Genomic DNA, 18,994 nt, shown 5'->3' with positions numbered 1-18,994 from the left:
CATTTGTACAACAAAATATGAGCAATTCTTCTGTTTGGTGTGACGCCACTATATTGAAAACATATGACAAATATCATATGAATTAACAATAAGAAAGTAGTTGATTACTACTCAAACATATCCCAAACATATCTCTCAAAGATCTCTAGCTCCAGCAGCTAGAGTAGAAATAATGTGTTCGTAAGTGCTATTCACAGTATGCATTATATAATTCAAAATGTATTCATAAATCATAGCTGACCCTTTCAGACAAGAACGCAGGGGAGTACTGTGCGTCTCGTCTGCATTATTTTAATCAAGTGTGTCACATCCTCGCTCCAGATTGAATTGCAGGTTCTGGGGAAGAGAAGCTGTTGCCAGAGGTCATTTGATCCATTATGAGATTTCACTTCGATCCGGGCTGTTTTTACCACCGGAAGGTAAGCTTTGTAGGCTGATGTTGAGCATCAGTGGGTTGCTTTTTAGCTATTGCATTCAAATAGATTCTAATGGGATAAAAACTTTCCAGAGTGCTTTCAAGAGTGGACAGTATTCAATGTCTGAAAAGTGCTATCAAAGTCCTAAGTGGTTAAACAGCTTTAGAACGATATTTTTAGCATCTAAATAAAACAAGGGCATTCCAAGGGCACTCCAAAATAGCATTATTATTCTGGAGGGAGAATCTTCATTTCGTGGTGTTGTATTATTCATCCATTATAATTGCTAAAACAAGTGTGAATATTAGATTAGTAATAGTTCATGTAGCAGGCTGAAGGTTTGGGCAGTGGTCACTCATTAATTTCATACTTTGGAGATTGGGAGCTCAGCAATTAGGGTTCTGTAATAGAAAAAAAAATCCCTTGACTTGTGTGTTTTCTTTTTTCTCGCTGTACTAACCTCCTCTAATAGGGTTTTAGCTTGATGGTATTCTCACAGCCGGACTTAATGACTTGCATGAGGTTTTTTTTTTTTTGATAGTGACTACAAAGAACTTCTGTAAGTCGCTCTGGATGAGGTAGTCTATTAAATGTTGTAAATGTAAATGAAACCTTGGATCGGCACAGATTGTTGCATTCGACGCTATTGGCCATTATATTTTAAAGGACAGCCTTGCCAGTCAGTTTAGAGTGATGTTCGTGATCTTACTTGACAGGCCATTACCATGTTGTTAGCATGAATGAAGATTATTCAGACCCTAAAATGTGCAAATGGTATTTCACACAGTTCTGTTTTAGGGTTTTGCATCCAGAGACCCCTTTAACTGTAAAAATAAATTGAACCTCATGAGTACAGAAGTATGTTATGAACAAAATCCAACTATTCAAATATTAGGCTCATTATTTAAATTTGTACAATCACATTCTGGTTATTTATTGCGGCCCTAGAGCTCCACTGACAGAACACATTAGTATCAAGTTGACATTATTTATAGGCCTACTTGGTTTTGAGTTAGTGAGGTTTAGATAAACCTATTCAATTCAAATAACTGTTTGAACAGGCTAACTGTAAGAAGTCAATGATAAATATAATAACTTCAAAATTCTTAAAGTCACAGACCCCTGGCTATGCTTTATAGACCCCTGGGCTCCCTGGATCTCACTTTGAAAACCACTGCCTTAGACATTTGTCAAACAAGTAATATACTGACAACAAAGACGAACATGTTTCTTAAAATAAGTAGTAATTTAATGTTACATACCCTCTGAATAATGGGACAGGGTCAGCAAGCTAACACATGATGCTCCAGCTCCTGATCCAAATATCGTCACCCTTTTTGGATCTCCTTTGAAGGCCTGGATGTTGTCTTTGATCCACCGCAACGCTTGAATCTGGTCCAACAGGCCATAATTCCCTTTGGCAGCCTGATCCCCTGTGCTTAGAAATCCTGTTGGCACAGAATATAACAACAGAACTATAATGAATAAGAATCTTTCAGGTTCTTCGTCAGGCAGGATTAAGCATTGTTGGATAGGTTTTAAAACCCAAAGTAGTGGAATATATAGCATCTATCCTGTTGTACACAGTGTATTTTTACTCTCTTTGTGTTTGTTCTTTATGATCTTGGTGAAGGGGTTCAATGACGATGTATCTTCCTCAAACTCAGATTTTGGCACCAATGTAACACCTGGTCAGCAGAAAGCGCAGTATGAGGACGCAGGAGGCGGGTTTTAGAGACAGCGAGTCAACCTTTTTTTATGAGTATTTTTACTGTTTATTTTTTCATTTAGCAAATAAAAAAAATGTTAACTCGTCTGGCATCTGCTCATTCTCTCACTGAAACTCATTCTTCTCACTGAACCACAAACAGAATATAAATACTCTTCATTATTAGCCACATAGGTGTAGCCCTTGCTTGATCTCGCAACGCCTACTATTCATAGCCAGCGCTTGACCACACCCTCACTGCTACACATGTATTCATTAACTTTGAAATTTTGTGTCACTGGATTTATGTGTGCAGTCATAGACCCTTTATAATCATAAAAAAATTAATATTGAGTGTCTTAAAAACTAGTAAAAAAAGTATCCAGTGTTTGACTATTTGATTTGATTTCATGTTTATTGATGCATGTTTGCTAGCTCATTAAAATGCATTCAAATATATTATTTCCTTTGCAGCTGGTAAAAAAAAGTTTCTTAACCCAACTTGAAGCTCTCCAGAAGAGGATATTAGTTGGGAGTTAAGCAACTCTGCTTTGCCTTTGTTTGATATAAGGCCTTAGATAAGAATTTCTGGATGCCATTTGTGTTGTTTTTGGCATACTAATTCTATCACAGTAGCCTCCTCACCTTTTTGCTCATCAAAGCAGCAAATGTATGAAACATAACCCTAAAACATGCTCCTAAAGGAGTTGCTCTGTGTAGAGGGCACTAATGGCCCAATTTTTATTTCCGCTTTATCGCAAGGGCCCATCATCTTGACAACAGGATCAAAAAGATGGACAGATGTGCATTTCGGACGCGCATAGAATCATCCAAGGTGGACTTTTATGGGGATATTTGGCCATCTATTTGCAAAAGGTTGGGGTTACTTTCATTTTAATTTCCATCATTTTTTACTGCTCTTTTGGAATGTGAACGAGAAAGTGTCCTATTTATTGCCGTGTTTAAAATAAGTCATTCAAACGATATGAGGAAAAAAGTGACAGCTTGGCAGCGACCTTTGTGAGATCCTTGCTGTGAAGGGAAAAAAAATTGCTCAATTATATGACTCAATTATAATTATAATGCACTCTCAGGATCTTTTTCAGTCCACTGTCAGGAACCTATGTCGTTGCTTTTGCTGTGTCTATGAAGTACTAAATCATCCATGCCACTTAATAGTCTCATAGTATGCAGTGACATCTCGAGAAATGGACTTGTAATATGATCTTGATGACGTTTCATATTAAAAGTGGTACTCAGATGCAGACCGAGCAAGGAGCATACATGTTCCGGGTGTTATGATGTGGTGAGTTGGCATGAATCCAATAAATTCATTTAAATGCAAAGAAATTTTCCACCACTAAACTTGAAAGCCCTTGGATGAGTTGCGGTAGTCCCCATTGCGTGGCCGCCTCTTATTTCTCTAGAATGAGGAAACAGTGGCAAATACCATTCCTTCAGATATATCAAATACGCCCCATTGCACTGAACAGCTTGAAGCTTGCTCACCAATCCCAAAAACAGGATACTCAATGAGCAAAAAATTGCGACTTGTTGACAGATTAGCCAAGTGGTTTAAACCCATTAGCAATGCCTCGCAGCAGCCTCCAGGGTGTCTGCGCCATTCTCTTGGCCAGACTTGGCCTCATTCCCCTCCGGAGGGTGCAGTTATAGACCAGAACGGTTCAGGGTAAATAGGATAAGGAGTACGTGTAAGCAGAGGACAGATTTAGTTGGTCATGCTGACATGGGGCTAGAGGGATTACAACATTGGCAACTCTAGACCCCCAAAACGGATAGCCCAGGGCATTGGCGTGGATACAATTGCCAAAACATGTTTACTTCTTAATGAAGACCTCATAACACTGACACTTCCCAAAGTCAATAATAACTCTACTTACTAAAACTGATACTCACAATATACTGACATTAGACAGGGCATAAACGCCTTTTGAATTTCTATAGTACAATATTTGGTGCAAAACACTGGTTTATTGACACCAACACATTTATTATTGACTGTAGCATGTAACATAATGTTTAATAAGGTTGGAAAACATTTACAGAAGGGTCTTGGTCCAATCCTCGATTTAGATCATTTCAAGCACCTAGTATTCAAATTCAGAGAAAGCATGCTAAGTCCTCTTCCTGGCAAATTTTACCTGGTAAGGCTTTTGGTTTTCCTCATGTTGATGGGTGACCAAGGGTTTATGTATGTGATCAACCTAGTGTTTATATAGCCTGAGAGCAATTTTAAAATAATAAATACATAAATAAGAAAATATATTTTTTCAGAGGCAGTTAAGCTGGTTTGGGTCGGATCCAGGTTGAGCTTCCGGTTCAAGCACATCCCACTGGAAGGAGATCTCAGGGTATAACCAGGACCCACTGGAGAACAAGGAACAAGGTCTGGACTGACCTGCTTAGCCTGTTGCCACCACAAACCCCACCAGGAATAGCGGAAAGAAAATGAAAGAATGGCCATCTTTAGAGATGCCAATAATTATGGCAATTTTTTTGAGAGAGAAAATACTATGGGTCATGGGTCATATAATTTGAGTTTATTTAATGGTTGTGTATATTTCATACAATTATTTCGGGATGTGAACCATTTTTCTCTTGAAGGGTGACTAGAATCGAGGTTGGACTCCTCCGCACAAAGTTGTTTACAACTCACTCAGGTATTCCGGAGCATTCTGCAGTTCCAGGTTAGAGATATTACTAAGCATTAATGCAGTCTCCGGTGTGGGGATTAAGGCTAGGCCTTCATCGGCTCTCTGCCCCTATCTCACTGGTTCTCGCTAATCTCTGTCTGTATTAAAAAATGAAGCTGGCAGAAGCTTCCGGCAGCATTATAAGCAGCTCTGTCCAAACACCCGGGACAGATCAACAATTTAAGTGACACTGGACATACAGCTGTCTTTCAGACTCTTCCCTTCTAAAACCTGATGTGATTGCTGTCTGAGAGTGGATTGAGTGTGAGCATGAGCACATTACCATCATCAACAAAGCATGAGCGACATAATTATGCAACAAGAACTAGATTGAGGATTTTTATGACTTGGTATGAGTTTTTTTTCCTCTTGGTGCAAAATAAATAGGGGGGAAAAAAATGGTATGAGGAAATTAACAATGCACCAAAAATGGCCGTGGCATACAAATGCAGAACATTTTGTAAGAATGCTTAACTGTAACAATTCTGTCTTTGTGCAAGATAGTGTGTGTGTCTGAGATCTTCCTTAAACACCCTTTTCATCCAGCATATTCCCTCCTCTATCGCTGCTGCCTAGAAAAGTATCGATTCTCCAAAATGTGCTGACATGAGTGATAATGTTGGAAGCTGCGCATTAAAAGTTCTGGCCAGTTACCAGTTAACAACAATATTAATCATGCAGCATGTTTAACAACATTATTTATGCACCAGAATGATCATTAAGCACAGCTGGATATGAGCTGGAGAGAGAGAGATTGATTTGTTACATAATCCATACATCTTCCTTCCCCTGAGCTTTACAGTTACGGATTTAATTACATTAGGCACTAGATGTTTTCTCTATTATTTATTAAAAACAGTCTGCTGTGTAACTGCATTAACCCTCATATTTTACCTGCTTAATAACACACTTCACATTGTTTTATCAGCTTGATAAAGCTTGAGCTTATAAATTCGATTTTGACCCAATAACATCTTTCAGAAGTGCAGTTCAAAGAAGCATGAATAAAGATAATAGTAAAGGTGTTACACACAGTCGATATAAAATGTCTACATGTTAAAATGGCAGGGTTTTTTGTGATAAAATGAAGCCAAGATAAATCATGTAAGATCTTTTTCCACCTTTAATGTAATCTAGCAACCGATAAAATTCAACTGAAAAACAACGAGAAACATTTCAAAGAAAAAATAATGTAAAGTAACCTGGTTGCATAAGTTTAAACACCCATTTGTAATGGGGTAGATCACTGGACCCAAAATTAACCAATCACATTGGGGCACCACAGTGACATTACCAAGAACAGGAAGTCCCTCCAAAATTGACGAAAGGACAAAAAGAAAACTTATCAGGGAGGCTGCCAACAGACCTACAGCAACATTAATGCAGCTGCAGGAATATCTGGCAAGTATTCTTCACATGTCTGGGCTATGGGGTAGCCCTTTTTTTTTCCTCATGGGGAAAAAAATCCAAGCCTGCCTATATTTCTCCAAAACATACATACAATCAGTCCAAACCTATAATCTAAAGTAACAAAATCTCCTTGTCCTAAGTTTTATTATGGAGAACTAGGCAAGACATTAATTAATTTCATTAATCTAATTAATGAAAAAACAATTCTGTCAATTTCAGCACTAACCCTAATCATAAACCTGAAGGAACACATTTAGCCCACAACACAGAAAGCAAATAAAATAGAAACACTTACACATTAATATTTACTTTAATCCTCGATTATTGCTTGGCATCACTTTTATACCAACAACATTCTGCTGAGGATTTAAAGAAGCAGGCCTTTGTTCTACAGAAAACAGCTGAACAGATACAGCCATACACTTCAGATAATTTAATCCTGTGCACTTTCATAGTCATATCTGATATTATAAAGAGGATGAAGTCTTTTAGACCACTTTTGAGAACAAAAAAAAGGCAAATCAGTCGATAGGTTAGGGGAAAAGAACTTGGAGGCCTGCTTTTATTGGAAAATAATCAACACTGGGGTGTAGGATGTGTTTACTGTTACCACACTGAAATGCGTTATTTTCAAATAATAGCACGTTCTGGAAGTGTTTTATTACTCTTATACCACAGCAGTTTGTCAATGCTAACAACTTATATTTGTTAAGGATTTTCACATTGTACTTTTTTATTAGTTTATAGTTATGTTGCATGTTTTGGAATGCCTGTGAAACATGTTAGTTTCTGTTATCACTTGCGTTATAGCAGCTATAAACAGTCTTTCCTTCACCAGCCTCTTGTCACGTCAGAGCGAATGTGCAAACTCCTCTGTCCTGAAAACTTTCCCCTGTCCACTTCCTTGTTTTGTTTGTGAAAGCCCTTGTTGGGGTTTTGTTAGCAAAACCACAGCAAAATGATATATCACAATATATACTGATATATCATGAATCCTGAAGTATTGTGGCATGATAGTTTTGCCATATTGCTCACTCTTAGTATGTATGATGTTACAATGATTGAAAATATGTTTTCATTCACGTTTAGATTTCATTCAAGGATGTTTTAAAGAGTATTTCCAACATTTTACCTTAAATAAAGTAATCCTGAATTAATTAGCATCAAAATGAGTAAAATGTATTCAATTTAAATAAACGATGGCATAAATACAGCTCATTTATTGTCAACTCTGAATGGCATTAACATGAATATAATGACAACTTCCCAAGAATATGGTGGATTGCCTACTATAAATTGTTGCTAAGCATTAAATGAGTGTGTGAATGAGTGTGTGAATGAACTTGCATCCCATCAAAGGTGTATTCCGGCCTCAGATAGTTTCCATATCCACCCCAGCCCTGATTAAGATATAGCACTTACTGAAGATGAATGGATGAATGCATGACTCTTTTTGTGTGTGACACTGAATATCTTTTTAAAACGAAAATATCCAGAAAAGATGAAAAAAAAGATTATCAGGAAAAAATTACAAAAAAGAAAGCCAGCATCCTGACAGATTGACGTTAATAGCTCCTAATTGTGCTCGCTGTCAGCAAGATAATCCTTTTGGTTCCCAGATGAAATGTTAATTATCAAAGGGAGTGATGTGAGGGGAACATTGCGGATTAGCTGAGCGGGGTCAGGTCACTAGCATACACACACGCGCACACACACATACAAATGTGGCACACACAGGAAGCCTTTTTGTGCCACTGAAATCAGCCCAGCTGCTAGGGATTATGTGTTGTGATCTTTAAACTTCTTCAGTTTCTCTGTTCACCATGCCAGTATCAAGTGCATATATTTATTATTCACTCCATGGCATCGGCTATTTAAAATTCTATATTTACCTGACACACCACACGACACTGCTGAATACTGATAGAATCCACACTTTGTCTTTTTGAAGGGAAAAGACAAAGCCTGACGCATTGCAGTTCCTTTTTTGAGCACATACACCATCAAACAGCTGTAACAATCCACACTTAGGCTGCAGTGAAATCCTCAATCTAAGTGGATGATGAGAGGGGAGCCAGGAAGGGTTAGCACAACAATGCAGTCAAAGCTCATTTATCCTCTTTGCCAAGTCTAAACAAACCAACCTTAGCTAGATACATGCTGTGCGGTGCCAATAGTTGGATTTAAGTGCAGACTATTACACTATACAGTTTAAATATCCTGTCGAAGAACCATGACAGGCAAAAGATATGCATGTAGATAGCTTATTTTTAAATCCATAATTATGGCAGGATGATTTGGTTCAGAAAGTTTTGCATGTATTTATTCTGAACAGATTTTAGCATAGTTATTTTATGCAAATGAGGTTTACTTTCTGCATATTAAATGTATATTGTACATTTAATAGTCTGAATGAATTCATTATGGAACCCATGTAAACACCATTAAATATATACAAGAAATAAAATACCTGAAGGTGTTCTATTATAGAAGAATAAACAACAATGAGGTGATGTCCAACATGCTCTGTCCTGAAGACTTTCCCTTGTCTGAATATTTAAAGTTACAGCTTTATCTCTAATGTTACAAAATCCCGACATTGGAGACCGCTAAATAAACATCTCATTACAGGGAGCTTTACTATATCAACAAGTTTTTAAAATCTGTTTATGTGGACCATCCATCATGCAAGGCTACGCTGTTACCATAGGAATGATAACATATTGGAACGCATTAATATAAACCTGTAATTTATACTGTTAGAGCTTCTGACCAATCAGAATCAGAGTATTTAAAAAAAAAAAACGATCCTTCAGTGGCTTTTCAGATCGACCTTCTGGGATAATCCATATCATATAACCCATTCAATGTAGAATGCAACAACAACAACAGAGTGTTTCTCTATCAGAAAGGATTCAAAGCATTTGGAAAGCTAAGAACACTTAAATATCTACAGAACCGTTAAAAACTTGCTTTTCAATTGATAAACAGATTGTGTTTAAAAAAAGAAAGGAAAAGCTCTTTCTTTAGTTCTTTATTCTGCGCCCTGCCAGAGCCCTTAAATATAATATGTAGAATCCTACAACAGACAGTATCCCTTTTAGAAAAGGATCCAAGTAGAAGCCTAGAACCTTAGAACAACCGAGAAGCATTAACCATTAACTAATGCTTGAGGAACTCTTTTTCTAGGAGTGTGGAAGTGAGGTTATTCCCACACTGCGTCTATGGCTCACTAGTAAACTGACAGGTAAGTTTCAATTATTTAATGTCTGCCAGCATACAGGCAGAACCATTAACCAACAAACCACAAGACAAGACCACATTTTGTGGCTGATACATGTCAGGAGGCTTGAGGTTACATAACATAATACCATCTGATTGACAGCTGAACAGGAAACCAAACAAGAAGAGCTGTCAAATTGTATCTGGTAACTGGTGAAATGTGAACGCATTAAGGCCATGGACTCAAAATTGTCACCCGTGCAAAAGGCATCATTATTAGAAATGTGAAACAAAAAGCTTATTTCATTCCCTACAATTTTTTTAACTGCCTAAACTAAGCTAATATAGAGTTTCCCATGCACTTAAAAACAGCTTTAAAAACAGGGGGTTGAATGGTATTACACACTTTGCGATCAGAGAGATCTCAAGCCAGTGGTGCTTACGACATTTAGAAGCCTAACAAACAAATGCCAACTTGCTTTTCTCTGATTTTTCCGGTTCTGATTAATACACATATTCTCCGTTGTCACTTAAGTTTCTGTTTAATGTATATTTAGTGATGTGCCATCTGCTGTTTGCACAGTGAAAACTGTCACTAGGCTATGCTAGGGGGAAAAAAAACACTCTCTCCAATTAGTTTACATTTATTCATTTGGCAGATGCCTTTATTCAAAGCTGAACACATCCAAGCATAGAGCTCCTAAAGGAGCTGACTGTGAAAGAAGTGCTGCCAGACTTTCACCAACTGACCACAAATAAGTACAGACATTTGTAAGAAGCTCAGTGAGTGACAAACACAAAAAAAAAATTACTATAAACATTAGTCACAAAGCAGCCAAACTCAATCTTACGAGCTCAACAACAACAACAATAATAGCAATAATAATAATAATAATAATAATAATAATAATAATAATACCTAAAGACACTTTAGATACCTAAAGAAACCCGTACGTACACAGATAGAACATGCGAAACTGTTACAAGCGATACTTCTTTAAAGGTTCAAGGTTCTTTATTTGTCACATACATTACATACATGTTGATGTATTAATGTAGTGAAATGTTTTTCCTTAAACTTAAATGTAACTATACAAGGATAAAAAGTATGACATCATTTTTTTTAATAATTGTGCTGTTGTATAAGAGAAATAAAACACTTCGGGACATGCTGTTACTGGAAAATAACGCTGTTGATTATTTTCCTATAGCAGCATGCCTGCTGAGTATTATTCTTAACACAACGCCTGGTGTACAGCATTAAAGACCAGATTTCACATGAGTGCTCTCTGCTACATGAGAGAATTATTCAAGAGCCCTGTAATGACTTTTTACTTTTAGAAACCCTTGAAACTTTTGGTACAGCCTGTGTGTCTAAATATTGGGTTTTTATTTCAGGACATTCATTTTGAAAACTGAAGTAGGAAGTTACATCATACATAGGAGTATGATAGAGATATATGCATCTATCAAACTATATTCAGATCAACAGAGAAGCAGAGGCAGAAACTGCGACAGTTAGCTGATTCCTTCCTCACACGGGGCGCCATTTTGAAACAATTCATTTTATCTGTTAAATAGAGTCGTATTGCTTTCTGTCATTTCAGCACGACTGTGATCCCCTATGCACAATCAGCTCTCACTAGCATCAACTGTGAGTGGAGAAAAAACAGGCAGTGTAGCGATAGAATCTGTGTCCTCTCAGCTCAGGGAATTCACCAGCTCACAGCTGAACCGTGAAATGTGCAACATGCTTAGATGTGATATATGACCCGTGTGATCTAATAACGTATGTTCGTTAAATTCCGCCGAGGTAATTAGAATCTCACGCTGCAAGAAGGTCCACTTTCCTAGCAATGTCTTACAGACCTTAAAAAAAATACATAAAATATGAGTAAGTACCCTGCACTGCACTGCAGGACTAGAGTACATAACTCTAAGTATGCGAGTCGATGAACAAGTCCGGGCAGGACATACATTTCCTCTTCTGCCCACGGTCACAGTAAGTAAGCTACAGGAGGAAAAAAAGTAATAACTCTCATGAATTTCTGAATTAATCTCCAAAGATGTTTCTGACGTTACTCGAGGTTCTGTGCTGTAGCTGTGCTCTGTGTAACTGAATGAGTAAATCTGAAATACGTAGCTCGGGTAGATGGACTTGCTCCAGCCAGCATTGCATAAATGGAGGAGCTGCAGGAGTATGATACTGTAAAACGATGCAAAATGAAGTCCCCATAATAAATGGACCCCTTTCTCTGTTCCACTTCCTGCTTTTGTCAGAGAGACATATTTTGATCGATGATGTCTTTTTCTGGACCACACTACATGTTGATATACTTTTTGTTTCTCTCTCTCGCTCGTTCTTTCTGTCTGCATTACATCTATTTGCGGCAACCCTTCTCTGAGGCAGTGTGTACAGTGGTGTGAGTGTGTGGTGTGCTCCCTGTTGCACCTGATTCTCTCAAACCAGATGAGCCCTTTTTTTTGCTAGCTTAAAACACCACTCTCACCATGTCACGCCCCAGTTAACATGCATGTGTACTGTTTCCACCCATTTAATAAACGTTCACAAACCACTTTGAAGGTTCACATTCATTTGACATGTTTTCACACATTTTATATAGTTTGTTATTGAAGATTTCTTATTTCACAGCACTATTGAATTCTGCTTTCTGATTGGTCAGAAGGTGTTGCTTCAATTTCTACACTACACTACCTCTGACAATAGTTCCCACTACAAGACAAATCACGTTTATTCTATAATATTATAGTTATGCTAACATGTCATTCACAGGGACTTATATGGTGGACATTTCGCATAAACAGAATATAAGCATGTATAATTGTTGATATGGTTAACTTTTCTATGAGGAAAGGTGTATTCAGCATTACTAGAAGGAGTCTCCAGTGTCAGTGCTTTGCAACAGTTAGAGGTAAAGCTGTTCCTTTAGGTTTATTTCAATGCAATTGTTCTAATATTTTATACAAGTGGATTGTATGGTGGAAGCACCACATAAACATATTAAAACGTGTAAATGTTCATACGATGAAGTTTTCTATTTGATTAAATTTATTTAGATGTTGTAGGGAAACTTCACACACCTTCTCATGTTTTATTCCTGTTCCCACATATCAGACTCTTTTTTGCCTAAAAGTGAACCTTGTGGCTTTATGTAAAAATAAAGGCCCCTGAATTAATTTAGGTCCTTTATGGATTTCTTTATTTTTTTGTTTATTTTCACAAGTGTTTTCTGGAGTCTCTTCCTCCTTGGCTGAATTCAAATCGCATTTGTATATATGTGTATATAGTGAATACAAAGTGATTTGGGATTCGGACATGACATTTAGACATGCATGTAAAAATATACTAAAATAAAATAAGTAAATGAATCACAGATATGAGAAATGTAAAGCAACCAGAATACATTACTCTCTATAATTATCTACAATCACAGTGTTGCCTCCTTGTGATTTTCTTTCTAATGAAAACACTAACATTTCCTCTTCTGTGAGATACAAGTACATAATATAGCACTTATTAATAACACAATCATGACATACTATATAAGTAATTATGGTTAAGAATGTATTGCAGTCTATGCCACAATAAAGGTATTATAATAATAGTATAATAATGCACAACACTAGACATTAGGAAATAAATTACAGACCTTAACTGTTGCAAGCAAAGGGGAACATATGACCTGAAAAATAAATATGACCTAAAATACAGAGGTTACTGAACAAGAATGGACAGTCACAGTTGTATATAATATATGTTATATATGACCTATATATAATAATATACAGACTCTCTTTTTTGCGTGTGTGTGTGTGTGTGTGTGTGTGTGTGTGCATGCGTGTTGCTCTGACACTGGCCCATCGTTAACTCACTCTGAAGCTAATGCTCAGCATGTGACACTCTCTCTCTCTCTCTCTCTCTCTCTCTCTCTCTCTCTCGCTGTCTGTCTGGGGAAGCGAGGGATCACGACATGCTTTCTGACAGAGAAGCTCTGCACTGAAGAGGAAAAACACGGCATCCGGGGACTCGACTCTGCCTGCCTGTTACATGTTTGCACACACATGCCTCCGACACACACGGCGTCTGTCTATGTGCAAATACAGACCTCGTGCATCTTTCTGAAGTACCACTTCAGACCTAAAAACTCTGAAGTGCTTTATTAAAGCATGGCAAACAGCAAATGTGAAAATGAAGGCACACAAACCCATCCTCTCCAGAAACTGATGAGATTCTAGTGGAGCTAAATTACGGCACAGAGCAGGTTTACTCCCTCAGTGATGAATGTATGCAGTTTATGCAGTTTCGTTTGGATTAGTCAAGTAATGCAGCCTGCTTATAAAATGAAGTGTCTTTAATGAGATTTCTAAAAAAGATGGCTTTTCAATCTTACCTCTCTCTCTCTCTCTCTCTCTCAGAGCAGCTCACAATTTGACGCTATTTCGATTCAGCGTGCCACAATGCAACCGTTATCTGATTTTTAATTTCTGAAGCCTACATAATGCATTTTTCCAGTATGACGATATTTTGCTTTTAGAACATAGTGTTTTTGTTTTCATCCATCACCAAAAGCACTAGGCTTAATGTATTTCCATTAGTGCGGTCACAAACAAATTTCTGTCGTTGAATAACACTGAATTTTCATGATATTTATGTATTCAAAGGCAAAAAAAAAGATCCATATTCCAGAGTTTAGGAGTCAAACTTCTTTACTGAAGCACAGTTGTTGTTTTTTTTTTTTTCATGGAAACCTATCTGCTGCTTTGCACTCTTTTTATATATCAAGGCAGTTTGTATTGTTACAGCTAGATATTAGCATTCAGCTCGTTTGTATCCTCAGAGTTATTAACATGCTAGCTAACATTTGAGAGATTAGAAATAAAGCTGTTGTTAGTTAGCATAGTGACAGCTAGGTAATTAGCAGAGTCCACATAATCATGCTGGCTAACATTTGAGAGACATGGAATAAAGCTGTTTAGTTAGCAAGGTGGCAGCTAGCTATTAGCATTCAGCTAGTCTGTGTCCTCAGAGTTATTGTCATGCTAGCTAACATTTGAGAGACATGGAATAAAGCTGTTTAGTTAGCGAGGTGGCAGCTAGCTATTAGCTATCATGTCATGTTGCATTTGTCATGCTAGCTAACATTTGAGACAGGGAATAAAGATGTTGTTAGTTAGCATGGAGAAAGGTAGCTATTAACATTTGGCTTATTTGAATTGGCAGAATTATGCTATTTAACATTTTAGAGGTTAGAAATAAGCTGTTGTTCATAAGCATGATGACAGCTAGCTTTTAGCATCCGGCTAGTTTGTATTGTCAGAGTTATCATCCTGCTAGCTAACATTGGAGAGATTAGGAATAAAGCTGTTCTTAGTTAGCTTTGTTGCTAATGTTTTCCCACATTACTCAGTTTCTTGTTAAAAGAGCCTCTAATTTATCTTCAGTTACCAAAAAAATCAGTGTGCAGTTTGAAGCAGACGTCTTTTTCGTAACTTCAGTGAATAAGTTGAATTTATTTAGAAGAATATTTGCACTTTAACTTGAGTTAAAGTTTACCACCTCTCAAAACAAACACAGTATGTGCATTAAAAGTGACATTACTTGTAATTTCACAATTTCCAATAGGTTTTTTATCACAGTCACCCTTTTTCTTGGCTGAATCTAAAACAGTGTTCTATTGAGTATATAGTGCACTATATATCACTGTAGGTGATATAATGTTATTATGTTATACCCTATGTATTGAGCATAAATACTGGACAGGCAGACAGCCTCACTGCTCTTGAAGACCAGTTTGAAAGCAGATTTTGTAGTAATATAAGAAATGTCAAATAGAGCTAAATATCATCATCAACAACAACAACAACAAAAATACATTAATAAATCAGATAACAAAAGTTTTGTGTCTGTTTGTGATCTATAAGCATGACTTTGACAGCCTGAGCCTATACCGTTTACTTTTTATCAGAAACATTTTTCAATAAAAAAAAATCTATGCATCTATGCCAATAATGTATGTAAACATCTGATTTTGATGCATTTAAGTATTGATTATTTTTTCCCATCATTACTTTTAACTTCACTCACTCTTCCTTGTGACAGGTGTCCTCTTCACTCAGCTCCAGGACGAGGATCAATAGTGAGTATGTGACTGATGAACGGCCTCTAGGTGACAGACTGTAGATGCACCAGCACCACTTCTCTGCTCCGCTGGAGGCCTATAATGTACGGCTGAAGTGTGTAAGTGCATTGGCAGGTTGTTCAGGTAGACAGGACACGATTGCGAGTGTGGGTGATAGTGTGCTGTGATCACTCTATGGGCCCCAGGCTGGCTGGCTGCAATGACAGTTCATTCAGGTATGTGATAGGAGTGTGTTCGTGTTAGGCCTGGGATAAGGATGTGTGTGTGTTTCATGACAGCTCGTTCAGGTCGGGTACAGGGATGTGAGACAGTGATGGAGACTGAGAGCTGCTGGCAGATCCAGTAAAGGTTTTTGGTGGACTGAAAAACACATTTTTATAAGCGTTGTGCCTATCTGTGGTCCAGTATCAGTGTTCTAACTAAGGAATAAAACATGACAGGGTATGCTGTTATAGGAAAATAATTCAAGGTGCTGTGATATGTTGCCACATCAAATTGCTAAGGAGTACAATTTATTAATTTATTACCGAACAATGCATTGTACTTTTTATCCTTTTATAGTTACATTTAATGTTGTGGAACATCTGTGAAACAAGTTAGTTCCTGTTACCACTTATGTTACAGGAGCTATAAACAGTCGCTCCCTTATCAGCCTCTTTTTTCCGTTCTCTTGAACTTAATAAGCTTGTCAAGTTACCCAGCAATCTGGAAGAGCAAAATCCTCTGTCCTGAAGACTTTCCCGTAGATGAGCATGTTTTTTGTTGACTGTAACAAGGTGCTGACACTGAAGACTTTTTCTATAAATGTTCAATTAATGTCTCCTTACAAATTTCACAATATCAATGACTGTTTTTAGGCTGCTTATCATTAGGCTTAGATTCTGTAGTCTCCACAATATTTTGTGTATTTGCTAATGTCAACCTTATTATACCTATAATACTCAGCAGTTAACAATACCAAATATCTAATAAACTATATACTATATTATACTATAAACTTCTCATCCTTGATTTAGAATAAAATAAATAGGCAAGGTAGGCGAAAAGATGAATATGTAGAAAAGCTTAACCGGGTCACGAAATATTAAATTTCCTTGTTCAGTGTCCATACACACATATTCACATACACCTCAAAATACACCATCTGTCCTCCCAAAGGACAGCAATCAGATCCATCAGGGGCCCCCAGGTTGAGATCCACAGGGCAGCCAAGCCACGTGCCCATACCATCTGACGGATATGTTGCTCCACTGTCCTTTGTATGTGGCCCAACCCCTCTCCACAAAGCAGCCTGACACAGGCCATATTACCCTGTCGGCTGTATCTGATGGCCATTTTACTAGCAGGCCATTTTACTGCCATTTCTGCAGTGCTAGTGGGCTCTACATGATAAAGCATTATATGGCTTTCACTGCCTATAGGATACATTCATTTAACATGAGATATGTCATCACTCTCAAATGGTACAATGGTAAAGGATTTGCCATCTCAATGGGAGATCACGTCTACAAATCCTAACAACACTGTAGATTCCAATGGCAAGGAGTCCACTTTCTGGGTATAAAGGATGGCGTTAATCTCTGCCCTGTCAATCAGAAGGACACTAACCAAATATGGTAGCACATGTTCGCTCATAAATACAGCGAATATGGCTTCGCATGTCTCAGGAGACTCATATCTGCTTTTATGTAAGTAGCTGTTGAGTGACAAAAAAAAAAAAAAAAAGGAAGAGAGGTTTGGCAAGTCTAGTCAAAAAAAAACATAAGACTTTTTAAATATTGTTAATAAGGTTGAGCTGAACATACAGTAGCTAGTTAGCTAGCTAACACCTCTGTTAGCTAGCAATGCACATGTGCTGCCTGTTTTGTTGTTTTAGCTTCTGGCAATCACCAGATACAAAAATCATTGCTGATCAAATAAAATGGTAGCTACAAAACAGCAGCTTAACTGAAGCTATCAGCAACAGTTCTCTCTTCTACATTTTATCCAACTCTCATATGGTGAGAGAACTCCCATAAGATTAGATCACCTTCACCAATGGCAAGCTATACACATTCATCCATTTTCTGTACCACCTTTCCTACACAGGGAAGCCAGGAGCCTATCCCAGGGGACTCGGGGTACAAGGCAGGGGACACCCTGGACAGGGTGCTTGTCCATCGCAGGGCACAATCACACACACTACAGACAATTTGGAAATGCCAGTGAGCCTACAACGCATGTCTTTGCACTGGGGGGGGGCAACCGGAGTACCTGGAGGAACCTCTTGAAGCATGGGGAGGACATGCAAACTCCGCACACACAGGGCGGAGGTGGGATTCAAACCCCCAAACCTGAACAGTGCAAGGCAACAGTGCCAACCACTAAGCCATAGCAACAGTGCCAACCCCCCAAGCTATAAACATCACCTTCAAATTTAGCCAAAATTAGATATCTTTCCTTAAGAAAAAAATTATTGAATATGATAAAATCTTATACTTCTGTACACTTGGAGAGAATACACATGCAGTTTATTTTTGATACTCTAGCAAATCTAAGTATTGGAGCAAAACACTTTAATGTTGATGTACTACTAGCATAATAAATCATTACTGATAGTTACAAGGTGGAAAATGAAAAAAATTTGACAAATGGTTCAATATTGGTCAAATATTCATGGTGGCCTGGGGAAGAAAAACATTTCACATAGTGAAATTTTAACATTTATACCTACATATACTTTCCTGAACTGAAATATGTATGTATCCCAACCACGAATAATGTTATAGCATTTTCAAAAAGTGAAAAAAGGAGAAAATTGCTTTTAAAGATTTCATCTCCAATGTGGTGCGGGAGCACATTGGAAATCTGATTGCAAAATGAATTGATTAGACACCATTTCGCTATGGTATTTAGCTGTACAACAACTTGATCAAAGCATGCCATTCACTGTGTGACAAAGTCTAAGACACTTAGACATCATTAGGCAAACGGACTATTTTTATCACTGCATTTGTTAAATGGGATGCTTAAACAACTTGATCTTTGCAGGACGATAATCTAGGCAAGAAAATAAATAAAAAGCTTTCCAAATTTTTATGATGAAAATGTGATGCAAGAATTCAGCCACAGTGTAATCTGATGGCTTTTCCTACACCACTACACATAAATCAATATGCATACGAATTTGACCAAAAGCTATATTATATTACATATATATTTCATTTTAAGACCAAACATACCTTTGCAATCATTTCCGTTTGAAACACAAAGAGGTTAGATTTGAACTTACAGTTCTGCTCAAGGCTCATTCTAGGCTAAGGTCATGGTGTGATCATATGTCTGCCAGAGTGAGAATACCCATCAGTCAGAGATCTGCTGGTA

At 37.5% G+C, this 18,994-nt stretch overlaps 1 protein-coding gene across 3 annotated transcripts in view; it reads right to left on the bottom strand.

Moving 5' to 3' along the window:
* The window catches only part of nlgn4xa (neuroligin 4 X-linked a), an 80,371-nt gene that overhangs the window by 15,756 nt on the left and 45,621 nt on the right, over positions 1 to 18,994 (bottom strand). For all 3 annotated transcript variants that reach the window (XM_026932267.3, XM_026932268.3, XM_026932270.3), the window contains one exon: positions 1,679 to 1,864. In XM_026932267.3, the coding sequence (XP_026788068.1) occupies positions 1,679 to 1,864 (186 nt within the window). The remainder of the gene's footprint in view (positions 1 to 1,678; positions 1,865 to 18,994) is intronic.

Source organism: Pangasianodon hypophthalmus, chromosome 26, assembly GCF_027358585.1.
Source record: "Pangasianodon hypophthalmus isolate fPanHyp1 chromosome 26, fPanHyp1.pri, whole genome shotgun sequence".
NCBI classification, from domain to species: Eukaryota; Metazoa; Chordata; class Actinopteri; order Siluriformes; family Pangasiidae; genus Pangasianodon; species Pangasianodon hypophthalmus.
The sequence above is the reverse complement of the archived record's forward strand: the minus strand, read 5'-3'. Positions and strand labels throughout refer to the sequence as shown.